General features: G+C 46.4%; 1 protein-coding gene across 2 annotated transcripts in view; it reads right to left on the bottom strand.

Annotated features, from left to right (window-relative positions):
- rad54b (RAD54 homolog B) overlaps nt 1-1,048 on the bottom strand; it is a 122,403-nt gene extending 121,355 nt beyond the window's left edge. The window contains exon 1 of one of the 2 annotated variants that reach the window (XM_055633579.1): nt 907-1,048. In XM_055633579.1, the coding sequence (XP_055489554.1) occupies nt 907-1,002 (96 nt within the window). In that variant the 5' untranslated portion in view covers nt 1,003-1,048. The remainder of the gene's footprint in view (nt 1-906) is intronic. The other variant, XM_055633578.1, reaches the window with a different exon arrangement.
- Nucleotides 1,049-14,653: the final 13,605 nt, after the last annotated feature.

Below are 14,653 nucleotides of genomic sequence, written 5' to 3'. Positions count from 1 at the left end.
ACTTTCCATTTGTTCTCTCCACCCATCCCTCTTCTCTGCAATTTGAAAGATGCTGGTTGATGAATAAAAGACACAAAGTGCTGGATTAACTCAGAGGGTCAGGCCACAAGTCTGGAACACAAGTCTGCCTGACCTGCTGAGTTACTCCAACACCAATAATACAGATACTATAATACAGTCTAAAGAAGGGTCTCAACCCAAAACATCACCTATTCCTTTTCTCCAGAGATGCTGCCTGTCCCGCTGAGTTACTCCAGCATTTTGTATCCACCAATAACACAGGTAGTATGCATCATGGCAACCTCTTGTGGTCACAGATTCAGTCATTATAACATATTCTTAACTTGCCAAACAATTGATGAAAGTAAAAATTACACACACATATAGACGTTGATATTGGGAGGCTGCATGGAGTTCATCCACACACTCTGCAACTACATCCAAACTGTGTTTTTATATAAATTCCACATAAACATCCACATAAAATTCCACATTATATAAACTTCACAAAACTGAGAATGCTCAGAAAAGGATAACCCATGCTAAAAAGTAATATTTATGGGCAGTAAATACATTCACACATAGAATACTCTTAATATATTTTGTTTAAAATATGAGACTTTTCCAATTTGCTGGAATTTTTTCAAAGAAAATTTGGAGCAAAATTAGGCCTCTGCCATTCAATCATGGATATCTATCTTTCCCTCTCAACCCCATTCCCTTGCCTTCTCCCCCTAACACCAGTACTAATCAAGAATCTACCTATCTGCTTTAAAAACATCAATTTACTTGGTCTCATTAGCCACAGCCTTCTGTGGAAACCCGGAAGTCTAAATTAACCCCTTAATAGTGTATTCCGTTTCTCGATCCCAATTAATGTCTACAGATGTTTATTTCAGTGCCTACCTCGTTCCTCTGCAGAAGTCTGCTCCCCGGTGGGACGAATTTGAATCGTTTTGCTGCGTTGCCGCTGAGTTGGCTCGGAGCTGCAGACCTCCGCATCTTAATAAATTGTCACTTTTGGCGCAGGAAGAAGAAACATACAAATGAATGCGTGTGCAAGTCGACGAGGAACGAGTTAAACTTATCACGATATCGGCTCGCTCGTTCTCGTACTGCAGGTGACCGAGCGGGCGATAACTTTGTTGATGTTCATGCCTGATGGTTTTGAGCAAAGATCCCAGAGGATCATTGGTTTTGAGCTTCCCGCCTTCCCAAAAGACTTAGCACGGACAAGAAACTCTACACACAGCGCATGTACGCTTCCCCAATATCATATCCACGTCGACTTTGTTCAAAGTGGCGCAGTCGTAATTGTAACATTTGCTCTGCAATCTGTCACCCAGATTTAGAGACACCGCTCGGCCAGGGACAGTTGGATTTCAGCCAAATTCAAGGGAATTGCTGTTCATGACCACTTGGAGGAGTGGGATTATTTGGAGAGATTTTAAGCAGTGCAAGTCAAGGAGAAATCGTGGCTTCGAGTCAATTCAGGATGGAGAGCGACCAACAAATTCGAGCATCTAGTTCTAAGATTTTGCTGAACAAGTGGAGATTGGGCGTTGTGACGCAGGATCTTCGGCCTGAAACGTTAACAGTTTCTCCTTCCGCGGATGCTGAAGGTTTTCCACATGTTATATATTTTTTATGTTGGTGATGGGAAAGAGAGGTGGTGGAACTGGGAAGGAAAGACTGGATGGCAGAGAGACTGGTCGCATTAAAGTAATATAATCAAACTATGTAGATAATATATCATGTATTATACTACCCTGATACAAGACGTTGGCACTTGGAGTATTAAGTGAAGAAGGGTCCCGACCCGAAACGTCACTTGTCTATGTTCTCCAGGGATGCTGCCTGACCCGCTGAGTTAATCCAGGAATTTGAGGAGCAATTATTTTTCACATAGAGGGTGATGGGTATATGGATCGAACTGCCAGGGGGGAGTGGAGAAGAGAAACTACAGATGCTGGAATCATGAGTAAAATACAAAGTCCTGGATGGCTCAGTGGCTGGCCTGCTGAGATATTCCAGCACTGGGTGTTTTGCTCCAGGGGCAAGTTGAGGCAGGTGCAATAACAACATTAAAAAAAACATTTTGGACAGGTACATGGATATGAAAAGTATAGAGAGATATCGGTTAAACATGTACAGGAGGGACAATCTTATATGAAGCATCTGAGTCGCATGGATGTTGGGCTAAAGGCTCTGTTTTCATGCTGTATGACTCTGCCAGTCTTTTCCCCCGGATAGGGGTCTAAAACTAGAGGCCATAGTTAGAAGGGAAAGATTTAAAAGAAGCCTATAGGCAACCTTTTTGCACAGAGGCAGATGTATACATGGAATGAGCTGCCATAGAGGTGGGTACGGTTGCAGATTTAAAATACACTAAGATATGTACATGGATAGGAAAGGCTTGGAGATTCTGTCCCAGGTGCAGGCACGGTGGCGCAGCGGTAGAGTTGCTGCCTTACAGCGCCAGGAACCCAGGTTTGATCCTGACTACGGGTGCTGTCTCTACGGAGTTTGTTCATTCTCCCCGTGACTTGCTTGGTTTTCTCCGGGAGCTCTGGTTTCCTCCTACACTCCATCGACGTACAGGTTTGTGGGGTCATTGGCTTGGTAAAATGTCCCTTGTGCGTAGGATAGTGTTGGGGTGTAGGGATCGCTGGTCAGCATGGACTCGGTGGGCCAAAGGGCCTGTTTCCATGCTCTATCTCTAAGCTAAACTGAGTGAGAATAGCTTGGAGAGCCAACTTGGTCGGCATGAACAAGCTATGCTGCAAGGCCTGTTTTCATCATCCTGTGTAGCTCTGCGAATCTACCTACTTTCTTCTGTGTTTAAGAAGGAACTGCAGATGCTGGAAAATCGAAGGTAGACAAAAGTGCTAGAGAAACGTTGCCTATTTCCTTCGCTCCATAGATGCTGCTGCACCCGCTGAGTTTCTCCAGCACTTTTGTCTACTTTCTTCCATGGTCAGGCCACATTTGAATCTAATCTACCAAGTCATTATGAATCCCACATGCAAAACCTTTGTGGCCCTATTGTTAATAATTTATAGGTTTCCTTCATTGTATCTTTTTTGTACAAACACCATCACAAAGCACTTACAATTCCGGCTTTTTGTACAACCTCACCTGGTGGTAGAGGCTATAATCACAGTAACTAAAATTACTCTCCACAAACACATTTTTGATTTCTTTAAAATGTCATCTCTTTAAGCATTTAATCGCTTTTACTCGATTTCTCCTTTCAACCTCAGCATCCAATTTCCTTACAGATATTGTCAGTGCCCTCAGACACAGAAAACTGGAGTAACTCAGCAGGACAGGCAGCATCTCTGGAGAGAAGGAATGGGTGATGCTTTGGTTCGAGACCCTTCTTCAGACTGGTTAGGGATAAGGGAAACGAGAGATATGGACGGTGATGTGGAGAGATAAAGAACAACGAATGAAAGATAGGCAAAACACTATAATAAAGGACACAGGCCATTGTAAGCTGTTTGTAGGGTGAAAATGAGAAGTAGGTGCGACGGGTGGGGGAGGGATAGAGAGTGAATTTGTGGAATTCCCTGCCACAGAGGGCAGTGGAGGCCAAGTCACTGGATGAATTTAAGAGAGAGTTAGATAGAGCTCTAGGGGCTAGTGGAATCAAGGTATATGGGGAGAAGGCAGGCACGGGTTATTGACTGGGGACAATCAGCCATGATCACAATGAATGGTGGTGCTGGCTCGAAGGGCCGAGTGGCCTCCTCCTGCACCTATTTTCTATGTATCTATGAATGCTGGGGCTACCTGAAGTGAGATAAATTAATATTCGTACCAATGGGCTGTAAGCTATCCAAGCAAAATATAAAATGCTGTTCTTCCAATTTGAAAGATTATTTCAAAGATCCAACCTTCTTAAAAGTGATTTTGGTCCACAGTGATCTTACCTTTGGTAACTTAAAATCTCCCAAGGTAGCAACGTTAAGATGCAACTTAAAACTGATAATTATAGGATAGTGCCATTGCAATCATGTTTCTCGGTCCTGACCCGAAACGTCATCTAACCGTGTCTTCCAAAGATGTTTCCTGACCTGCTGAGTTACTCCAGTACTTTTGTGTTTCTTTGTAATAAAGTATCTCAAAGTGTGCAGCGTGAGAAAGTGGGGGGAGACACAAACTGCTGGAGTAACTCAGCGGGGCATGCAGCATGGGAGATGAGGGAGTGATGTGAGCAAGTCGGAGGTGGGCGAGAGATATGAGGGGGTTGAAGGCGGAAGTCATGTGTGTGCGCTCACAATGGTGGAGGCAGGAGTAAGAGGGATTAGGTGGGGAGTGATGTGAGGAAGTAGAGGTGTGGGGGTTGAAGGAGTGGGGGAGTGAATGTGAGTGGGTTGGAGGGGGATGAAATGTGTATGCATTGGGTTGAAGGCAGGGTTAACAGAGGGAGGAAAGTAGGGAATGAGGGAGTGATGTGAGGAAGTAGGGGGGTGGGGGTTTGAGGAGGTGGAGCGTGATGTGAGGAGGACGGAGGGGGAAATGTATGCACACTGGGTTGAAGGCAGGGGTAAGAAAGAGGGGGTAGGTGGGGAGTGATATGAGCATGGAGAAATATGGAGGGAGAGGTAAGAAAGGTATAGAAGTTGGGATGTAATGTTAAAATTGTACAAGGCATTGGTGAGGCCAATTCTGGAGTATGGTGTACAATTTTGATCGCCTAATTATGGGAAGGATGTCAACAAAATAGAGAGAGTACAGAGGAGATTTACTAGAATGTTGCCTGGGTTTCAGCAACTACGTTACAGAGAAAGGTTGAACAAGTTAGGTCTTTATTCTTTGGAGCGCAGAAGGTTAAGGGGGGACTTGATAGAGGTCTTTAAAATGATGAGAGGGATAGACAGAGTTGACGTGGATAAGCTTTTCCCACTGAGAGTAGGGAAGATTCAAACACGAGGACATGACTTGAGAATTAAGGGACAGAGGTTTAGGGGTAACATGAGGGGGAACTTCTTTAATCAGAGAGTGGTAGCTGTGTGGAATGAGCTTCCAGTGGAAGTGGAGGAGGCAGGTTCGATTTTATCATTTAAAAATAAATTGGATAGATATATGGACGGGAAAGGAATGGAGGTTTATGGTCTGAGTGCAGGTAGATGGGACTAGGGGAGAATAAGTGTTCGGCACGGACTAGAAGGGCCAAGTTGACCCGTTTCCGTGCTGTAATTGTTATATGGTTATATGGTTAACGGTGGGGGTGGGGGATATCAATTGGAGATGCCAATGTTCATCCTATTGAAAGTGCTGGAGTAACTCAGCGGGTCAGGCAGCATCTCTGGAGAGAAGGAATGGGCGACGTTTCGGGTCCAGACCCTTCTTTAGACCCAGTTGTTCTCCCACCACACACACCACCCACACCCACCACACACTCACCACCACACACCACCGGTAACCGAACCCGAGGGAGGGCACCGCATTTACTAATTCATACTAGGTCTGAAGAAGGGTCACCTATTCCCTTCGCTCCAGAGATGCTGCCTCACCCGCTGAGTTTCTCCAGCATTTTTGTCTACCATGCTAATGCATTCATCCATCCATTCATTCATTCATTCATTCATGTTGTCAACTCTAAAAAAAAACAAGCCTCACGTCCAAATAAATGATAGGTAGACAAAAATGCAGGAGAAATTCAGCGGGTGCAGCAGCATCTATGGAGCGAAGGAAATAGGCAACTGTGTTTTTAAATGTGGAGATTACCTTCGCTACTCATTGCTCCGTTGGGGGTGGGGGGGCAAGTGAGAATAAAACACTGCTGACTGGAGCGCACCGTACCCTTCTCCCTCCACCGTCGCCGCCGGCATCCCCCGGCGACTGGCGAGGGAAGGCCCGGGCAAAGATCGTAGCCCGGGGACCGGTTACCCTGGGCAACGGACGCCGTAAAGTGCAGGGGGGAGGGGGAGTTTGCGACACTTACAGCAAATATACTAGAGGAGCTGTTCAAGAAGGAACTGCAGATGCTGGAAGATCGAAGGCAAAGATCCTATAGCGGAGCGAGATGGGTTACTCTCACGCAAACGTGAGGTCCGCTCATGGGCGGATTCACGGGTGATTATAGGACACATTTTAGCAACCTGACTCCGCCATCTTGTTCCGCCATCTTGCTCCGCTTTCTTGCTCCCGCCTTCTTGCTTCCGGCCAAAGATTGGATCCGCAGCGGGGGGGAGAGAGAGAGTGCGGGGCCCGGGGCAGCGGGGGGGAGAGAGTGCGGGGGTCCGGGGCAGCGGGGGGAGAGAGAGTGCGGGCAGCGGGGAGGGGGCAGCGGGGAGAGAGAGAGTGCGGGGCCCGGGGCAGTGCGGGGCAGCGGGGGAGAATTTGCGGGGGGGCGGGGAGAGAGAGTGCGGGGCCCGGGGCAGCGGGGCAGCGGGGAGAGGGAGTGCGGGGCCCGGGGCAGCGGGGAGAGAGAGTGCGGGGCAGCGGGGAGAAGGAGTGCGGGGCCCGGGGCAGCGGGGAGAGAGAGTGCGGGGCCCGGGGCAGCGGGGAGAGGGAGTGTGGGGCCCGGGGAGAGAGAGTGCGGGGCCCGGGGAGAGAGAGTGCGGGGCCCGGGGGAGAGAGTGTGGGGCCCGGGGCAGCGGAGGGGGAGAAGGAGTGCGGGGCCCGGGGCGGCGAGGAGAGGAGTGTGGGGCCCGGGGCAGCGAGGAGAAGGAGGGGGGGGCCCGGGGCAGCGGGGGGGAGGAGTGGGGGGCGCGGGGCAGCGGGGGGGGGGGGGGGGGGGGGGATAAGTGCGGGGCCCGGGGCGGCGAGGCCTAGTGTGTGTGAAGTTGCAGGGGAGGTTTACAATGTTTCTTATTTACAATGTTTCTTATTTAATGTCCCTTGTCTAGTCTGAAATAAAGTTCATTATTGGATTAGAAGAAAGAATAATGTGTGTGTGTTATATACATTTATATAATTTTCATGTATGCACTTTCCCACCCGTTAAAAACATGTTTATTCTTTAACAAGAATCAACAGAATTATGAACTAACAGAATTATGAATCTAACCCTATAATCACGCACAAAAAGTCCCCCCCCCCCCCCCCTGTCAATCACCCTGCGATTCGGGTCGGTTCCGGTTACTACAAAATCAACTCAAACACTGCTTGTGAGCCATTTAAAAAGAAATGATTTAAAAAACATTAAAAAAGACAATTACCAGAATCAAATTTTATTCTTGACAAGAAGTTTGAACTGACAGATTTATGAATCTGACCCACACAAACTGTTGCCCCGCAACATTGATTACAGTGCGAGTCGGGTCGGGTCAGGTAGGCTCAGGTTGCTAAATTGGGCGTGGAAAAATGCCCATGATCCCCTCCCTCCATAGCGTACTACACGTCAGTCTATTGCATTTAGCAGGAGTAGTCTATCTTGCTTTGCTATAGGATCTTTGGGTGGGACTGTCATATGAGGAAAGACTGAAAAGACTAGGCTTGTATTCACTGGAGTTTAGAAGGGTGAGGGTGGTGGTGTTATAGAAACTTGCAAAAGGACTGGACAAGCAAGATGCAGGAAAAATATTCCCAATGTTGGGCGAGTCCAGAACCAGGGGCCACAGTCTTAGAATAAAGAGGAAGTCATTTGAGACTGAGGTGAGAAAAAAAAAAACCTTTTCACCCAGAGAGTTGTGAATTTGTGGAATTCCCTGCCACAGAGGGCAGTAGAGGCCAAATCCCTGGATAGATTTAAGAGAGTTGGATAGAGCTCTAGGGGCTAGTGGAGTCGAGGGATATGGGGAGAAGGCAGGTACGGGTTATTGATTGGGGATGATCGGCCATGATCACAATGAATGGCGGTGCTGGCTCGAAGGGCCGAATGACCTTCTCCTGCACCTATTGTCTATGTTACAGGGAAAGTAGAGTTTAATATTTGTGGTGCATTAATTTGACTGTTTTGTACATCTTTGTCAGCTCTCGGGATCTGGTCTATCTGGAGATTACTTTAAGGGAAGGCCCCTGTTTCTAACTTCTCTTGGGTTTCAGTGTTCGGGGAAAGATTGGGCAGCACAGTGATAGAGTTGCTGCCTCACAGCGCCAGAGACCTGGGTTCAATCCTGACAACATGTGTTGTCTGTATAGTTTGTATGCTCTGCCTGTGACCATGTGGGTTTTCTCCATGTGATCTGGCTACCAACACACCAAAGACATTCAGATTTGCAGCTTAATTGGTTTTACTAAACTGTCCCTAATGTGTGTAAGATAGTACTAGCGTACTGGGTAAATGCTGGGTTGTGCTGACTTAGTGGACCAGAGGGCCTGTTTCCACACTTTAGTTGGTTTTAATGTATTTATTTTAGTACAATGTGAAGAAGGGTCCTGTTCTGAAACGTCATCTACCCATGTTCTCCAGAGATGCTGCCTGAGCCACTGAGTTACTCTAGCTCATTGTCTCACCATACATTTGACTTTCAATGTCCACGTGTAGAGTACTGCATCAGGCAACAAGGTTGGGAGAACACTTGTGAAATATAATGGGTATTTGATGGGGTAGCTGGGGTGTTGCTGTGCTTGTAAATTGCAAGTCAGTGTTGGAGCAACTCAATGGGTGCTGCAACATCACTGGAGAATATGGATTGGTAAATCTGGCTCTTCAGACCCATAAGAATTTTAGTCTAAATGTATTGGACTACATTAATATTGGTCCAACCTGTAGGAGTCCTGACTGCAGAGACACAATGGTCCTGGTTGGAGATACATCTCCAGGCATTGTCCACATGTCCAAGTGTTTTTACCTTGAGGACTAGAATCTTCTCACCCAGGACTTGCCGACCCACTGAGTTACTCCCGCACTTTGTCTAATTGTAGAGAAGGACGTTGGAACATTTCAAACATTAAAATGTTATGTTGATTTGATTTTTCAGCATCAAGTCTTCCTGGATTTGGTCTTTATGGATGTCATGGGAGATAAGGTACGTATTTCTAACCCTCTTCAGTTTAATGTGATAAATGTGTTAAATTATTGATGGGTTTTCCAAATGTGTTTCTTCAACATCGAGGTGCTCGCAGTCTCTGGTAGAGACCGATGTCGGGAAGCTTTAATGAACGCAAAAGGTTCGTCTAGACCCCGAGTGAGCTGGGATTCAACCCCCTGATGCAGGACCTCTGACACGGACGGCCAGACCGCCGGCTACGGGAGTCAAGATCGTGCCGTCAACGGAAGGCTCGAGGCCCCAGACCACGGGAGACCAAAGAAGGGAAGGGTTTGAACTTTGTGTTCTGTAGCTTTTTATTGGTATGAGTGTATGGTAAATGAAATTCCTTGTGTTGCAAACATACTTTTTTTTTTTTTTTTTTGCAACACGAGTTACCCCATGCTTGAATCATGAGTAAATATACAATGCTGGAGGAACTTTGGTGGGTTTGACAACCTCTGAAGCATTGGACAGATGACAAATCTGGTCGGGAGCTCTCAGCCTGAGATACGGGGGAGAGTTGGAAATGAGGTGGGTATTGGGCACTGCCTGACAAGTGATGGGTGGATTACAGGTGAGTGGGTGATAATAATAATAATAATAATAATAATAATAATAATAATCTTATTTACATAGCACATTTTTAGTCAACTTGCATTGACACCAAAGTGCTTCACATAATTACATTACATTTACACACAGGCAAAGGTGGGTGAAGTGTCTTGCCCCAAGGACACAACGACAGTATGCACTCCAAGCGGGATTCGAACCGGCTACCTTCCGGTCGCCAGCCGAACACTTAGCCCATTGTGCCATCTGTCGGTGATGGGCAAATGGATGGAGTAAGTGCCAAAGGCTGAAGGTGAAAGTGATCAAACATGTTGGATAAGGACAAGAATGCATTTCGTTGTCTCTGTACTGTACACTGACAATGACAATTAAAATTGAAATTGAATCTGAAGAACTGTGAAATGTAAAACCAGGATGAGGTGGGGTTGGAAGGTAAAAGGTAAATATGGACAAGGAGTTGAGAGATGAGCATACTTCCCCTCATTAACTAAATAATAATAATAACTAAATAGTGCTAACTAAATAGTGCTAACTAAATAGTGCTAACTAAATAGTGATAACTAAATAGTGATAACTAAATAGTGATAACTAACTAATAACTAAATAGTAATAACTAAGTACAATCAAATAGTAATAGCTAAGTAATAATAACTAACTAGTCCTTGTATGCTCATCTCTCACACAGTCCCTTATTCCCTCTATCCCTTCCACCCATCTCTCCTAGTTTCATATTTCCGTTCTCTCCTTATTTGGCATTTGGTCCCTTTCATCTTGAGCCTTTGGCACCCACTCCATCCATATGCTCATCACGCCTCACATGTACCACCTATTTACTTGCTGGCGTTGTCCTGTGTCCCTCTGCCTCTTTTCGCTCCTTCATCAGTCTGAGGAAGGTTGCTGACTGAGGTGTCATCTGTCCATTCCACTTGCAGTCAGGCAGATTATGCCTGAACTGATGAATGCCTCCAGCACTTTGTTTTTGGATAGAGCCATGTTCCCCGGTTGTAGTTGGCTCCTGTTACAGGGAAAGTACAGTTTAATATTTTTGACGGAAGCTCTGGGGCGTTGAGGTTTTCCAGGTATTTTTTAACCATCTGGACACCACTGAATGTTTGTTTATATCTAACGTTGAAATGACCGCGTGAAGAGTGAGGCATTGGGCAACAAGGGAGACACTTGTGAAATATAATGGGTATTTGTTGTAACTGGGTGTTGCGGTGCTTGTAAATTGTGTCAGTGCAGCAGCAACTCGATGGGTGCAGCAACATCGCTGGAGAGCATGGATTGGTAATTCTGGATTGGGACTCTGCAGACCTTAAACTCTTAAGGTAGTCTAAATATGCTCAACTACATTAATATTGGTCCAACCCGTAGGAGTCCTGACTGCATAGGCACAATGGCCCTGGTTGGAGATACATCTGCAGGCATTGTCCAAGTGTTTTTACCTTGAGGACTAGAATCTTCTCACCCAGGACTGTCCAACCCACTGAGTTACTCCCACACGTTATCTAATTGTATAGAAGGATGTTGGAACATTTCGAACATTAAAATGTTATGTTGATTTGATTTTTCAGCATCAAGTCTTCCTGGATTTGGTCTTTATGGATGTCATGGGAGATAAGGTACGTATTTCTAACCCTCTTCAGTTTAATGTGATAAATGTGTTAAATTAGTGATGGGTTTTCCAAATGTGTTTTCTTCAACATCGAGGTGCTCGCAGTCTCTGGTAGAGACCGATGTCGGGAAGCTTTAATGAACGCAAAAGGTTCGTCTAGACCCCGAGTGAGCTGGGATTCAACCCCCGATGCAGGATCTCCGACCGCCGGCTACGGGAGTCAAGATCGTGCCGTCAACGGAAGGCTCGAGGCCCCAGACCACGGGAGACCAAAGAAGGGAAGGGTTTGAACTTTGTGTTCTGTAGCTTTTTATTGGTATGAGTGTATGGTAAATGAAATTCCTCGTGTTGCAAACATATTTTTTTTTTTTTTTTTTTGCAACACGAGTCACCCCATGCTCTAATCATGAGTAAATATACAATGCTGGAGGAACTTGGTGGGTTTGACAACCTCTGAAGGATTGGACAGATGACAAATCGGGTCGGGAGCTCTCAGTCTGAAATACGGGGGAGAGTTGGAAATGAGGTGGGTATTGGGCACTGCCTGACAAGTGATGGGTGGATTACTCTTTGTATATTTTGTATATAACTTGGTCTATGTGAATATGGTTATGGAGTTGATACAAAGGTAAGGCCCCTGTTTAGAACCTTCTCTTGGGCTTCAGTGTGGATGAAGGTTTGGGAAAGATTAACAATTGTTTTCTCTAATTGGGCTCGGCCTGTCTCAGCTTGGGGCCCACTTTAGTTTAAAGATTATATTGCCCCTTCCCTTCGTTAGGGTTTATTCACTGAAGTTGTGATCTGGGCCTACTTGAAGGAGTTTAACAGGGACCACTCGTATGTACTTGTGTCTCTATTTAGTAGTGAGTTTCTGCCTGTACCTGGGGCTGTTGGTCAGGGTAGGGACAGTGAGGGGGATAGATATTGGGGGGTGAGATATTGGTTCCACATGCCAATGTAGTGGATTCCCCTCCGCCAGCAGCATATCAGTGATCACCTTCTCCTGTCACCACTTGACTGGATGGCGCTACCTTCTGTCTCTGGGCTTTGCGTGGTGTGTACTTGTGCTTGAGGATACGGTGACCTGAAGACTTGTCCAATCTGAGGTCTTGACTGGGGAACAGCCACTTTGGTCTGGCCCATGAGATCATTACTCTTGTCCAAATCCATTTGTCTTCATTAGGCTCCCCACTTCCTCATTGTCTTGGCCTTCATCCTAACAGGGATTCATTCTGGGTTTTGGCCATGCCATGGAACAAATAAACAGTGCTGGCAGAATTCAGCGGGTCAGGCAACATCTGTGGAGGAAATGGACAGATGACTTATCAGCTTGGAAGCCTTCAGACTAGAGTAGTGGGAGAAGGTTGGAAAAGGGAAATGGGGCAAAGCTTGGCAAGTGATGGGTGGATACAGGTGAAGGGATGATGGGCAGATGGTGGAGAAAAGGACAAAGGCTAGAGGTGAAAAGATGACAAAACATTCCAGAGATGTGAAATGTAAACCTGGAGCGAGGTAGTGGGCCGGGTGCAGTGGGCCGGATGTATTGGGACCAGATGGGATAAAAGGGAATGTGATTTGGAGATGGGGATGAGTGTACTGATGAAGGGACACCCCCACTTTCCCTACACTCCCCACCCTGGCGTGCACCTCACTCAACACTCCGGTCACTGTACTCCTTTCCCCTCTAATGTACGCTCATCACTGTCCCACATTCCCCTCTTTCCCAGATCCCTCCCTCTGGCTTTGCATGTCACACCTCTTCTTGTCTGACACTTGTCTCCTCTTCACCTCTAGCCTTTGTCACTACTCCCCTATCTGCTAATCAGCCCCCAACTGTATCCAGCTTCACTCACCAGGCTTTGTCCTGCTCCCATCTCTTTCCAGCTTTCTCCCAACTCCATCAGTCTGAAGAAAGGTCCTGATGTGAAACATCTGTCCATTCCTTTGCAGTCGGGCAGATGGTGCCTGACCCACTGAGTACCTCCAGCACTGTTTCTGACCTAGTTATTCCTTGGTTAAAGTTATCTGAGGGGAAAGTGAGTTTAATAGTCATGGCTCTTGAGTCTTATTACAATTTACTAATCCTGCCCCTTCCATTCGCCCAACTGTAGTTCTTTAGAGTTGGTCTAAATGTATATTTGGTTTGGCGAGTGTCTGCGTTGCTGCAATCTGTTTGCTCTGAATAATTTGTGTTGGTTTCCACCCAGGATCTCCAAGGACTGGAACTGTGCTGCTGGAAGTGTCTACTGGGGTTAGACTGTCTCTTCCCGTTCTGCCAAATGTTGGCGTAAAATGGAATAAACTTCTTCCCTATTGCTGTTCTCCTGATACACAAGTCTCATTTAATGTATTTGTCGGTTAAAGTAGAGTCTGGTCTGTTGCGGTCGGGTTTCCTCTGATACTGTGAACTGCTGCACGTCCTGTAACGTTCCTGCAACCTTATCCAGTCTGTCTGGATTTGATCTTCATGGAGATGGCGTGAAGGTAAGGACCCTATTTCAACCGCTCTTTTGGTTTCAGTGGGGATAAGTTTTTGAAAGATTAACAATGGGGTTTCCTATTTACTTTTGGTCAAGGGTTTTATAATTCGGGATGCTAGATCTTTAGCAATAAAAGCAGAGTTGGAGGAACTCTGTATCTGTAGGCTGGCTCGGAGATTCATAGGTTAATTGGTTTTAGTAAACTGTCTCTAGTGTGTAGGATAGTGCTAGTGTACGGGGTAATCGCTGGATTGTGCAGACTCGGTGGGCCAGACGGCCGGTTTCCACAATATCTCTAATTATTTTTTATTCACGGTTCTTTCAATTCGGGGCACTGGAATCTTGAGCATAAACAACAGTGCTGGAGGAACTTGGTGGGTTAGGCAGCATCTGAAGAAATGGACAGATGACTAATCAGGTCGGGAGCCTTCAGACTGAAATACGGGAGAAAGCTGGAAATGAGGTGGGGGTGGGGCACTGCCTGACAGGTGAGTGGGTGGATACAGGTGAGTGGGTGATGGGTAGATGGGTGGAGGGAGTAAGTGACAAAGGCTGAAGGTGAAAGTGATAAAACGTGTTGGATAAGGACAAGAACTGTGAAATGTAAAGCCAGAGGGAGGTGGGTTGGGAAGGTAAAAGGGAAATATGGGACAGGGAGATGAGTGTACTTCCCTTCACCACCCCCCCCCCAACACTCTGGTGTGCTAATTAACTAATTGACTAACTAACTGATTAACTCACTAACTAACTCACTAACAAACAAACTAACATTGGTCCTTTCCCTTCCTCTGTACGCTCATCTCTCAAGCAGTCCCATATTTCCCTTTTACAGGGGTTGGGCATGCTAGATGCAGGAAGATTGTTCCCCATGTTGGGAAAGTCCAGAACAAGGGGCCACACACCGTTTAAGGATAAGGGGGAAATCCTTTAGGACCGAGATGAGAAAACATTTTTTTTCACACACACAGAGTGGTAAATCTGTGGAATTCTCTGCCACGGAAGGTAGTTGAGGCCACACAGTTCATTGGCTATATTTAAGAGGGAGTTAGATGTGGCCCTTG

The sequence above is a fragment of the Leucoraja erinacea genome, chromosome 4, assembly GCF_028641065.1.
Source record: "Leucoraja erinacea ecotype New England chromosome 4, Leri_hhj_1, whole genome shotgun sequence".
Taxonomy (NCBI): domain Eukaryota; kingdom Metazoa; phylum Chordata; class Chondrichthyes; order Rajiformes; family Rajidae; genus Leucoraja; species Leucoraja erinaceus.
The sequence above is the reverse complement of the archived record's forward strand: the minus strand, read 5'-3'. Positions and strand labels throughout refer to the sequence as shown.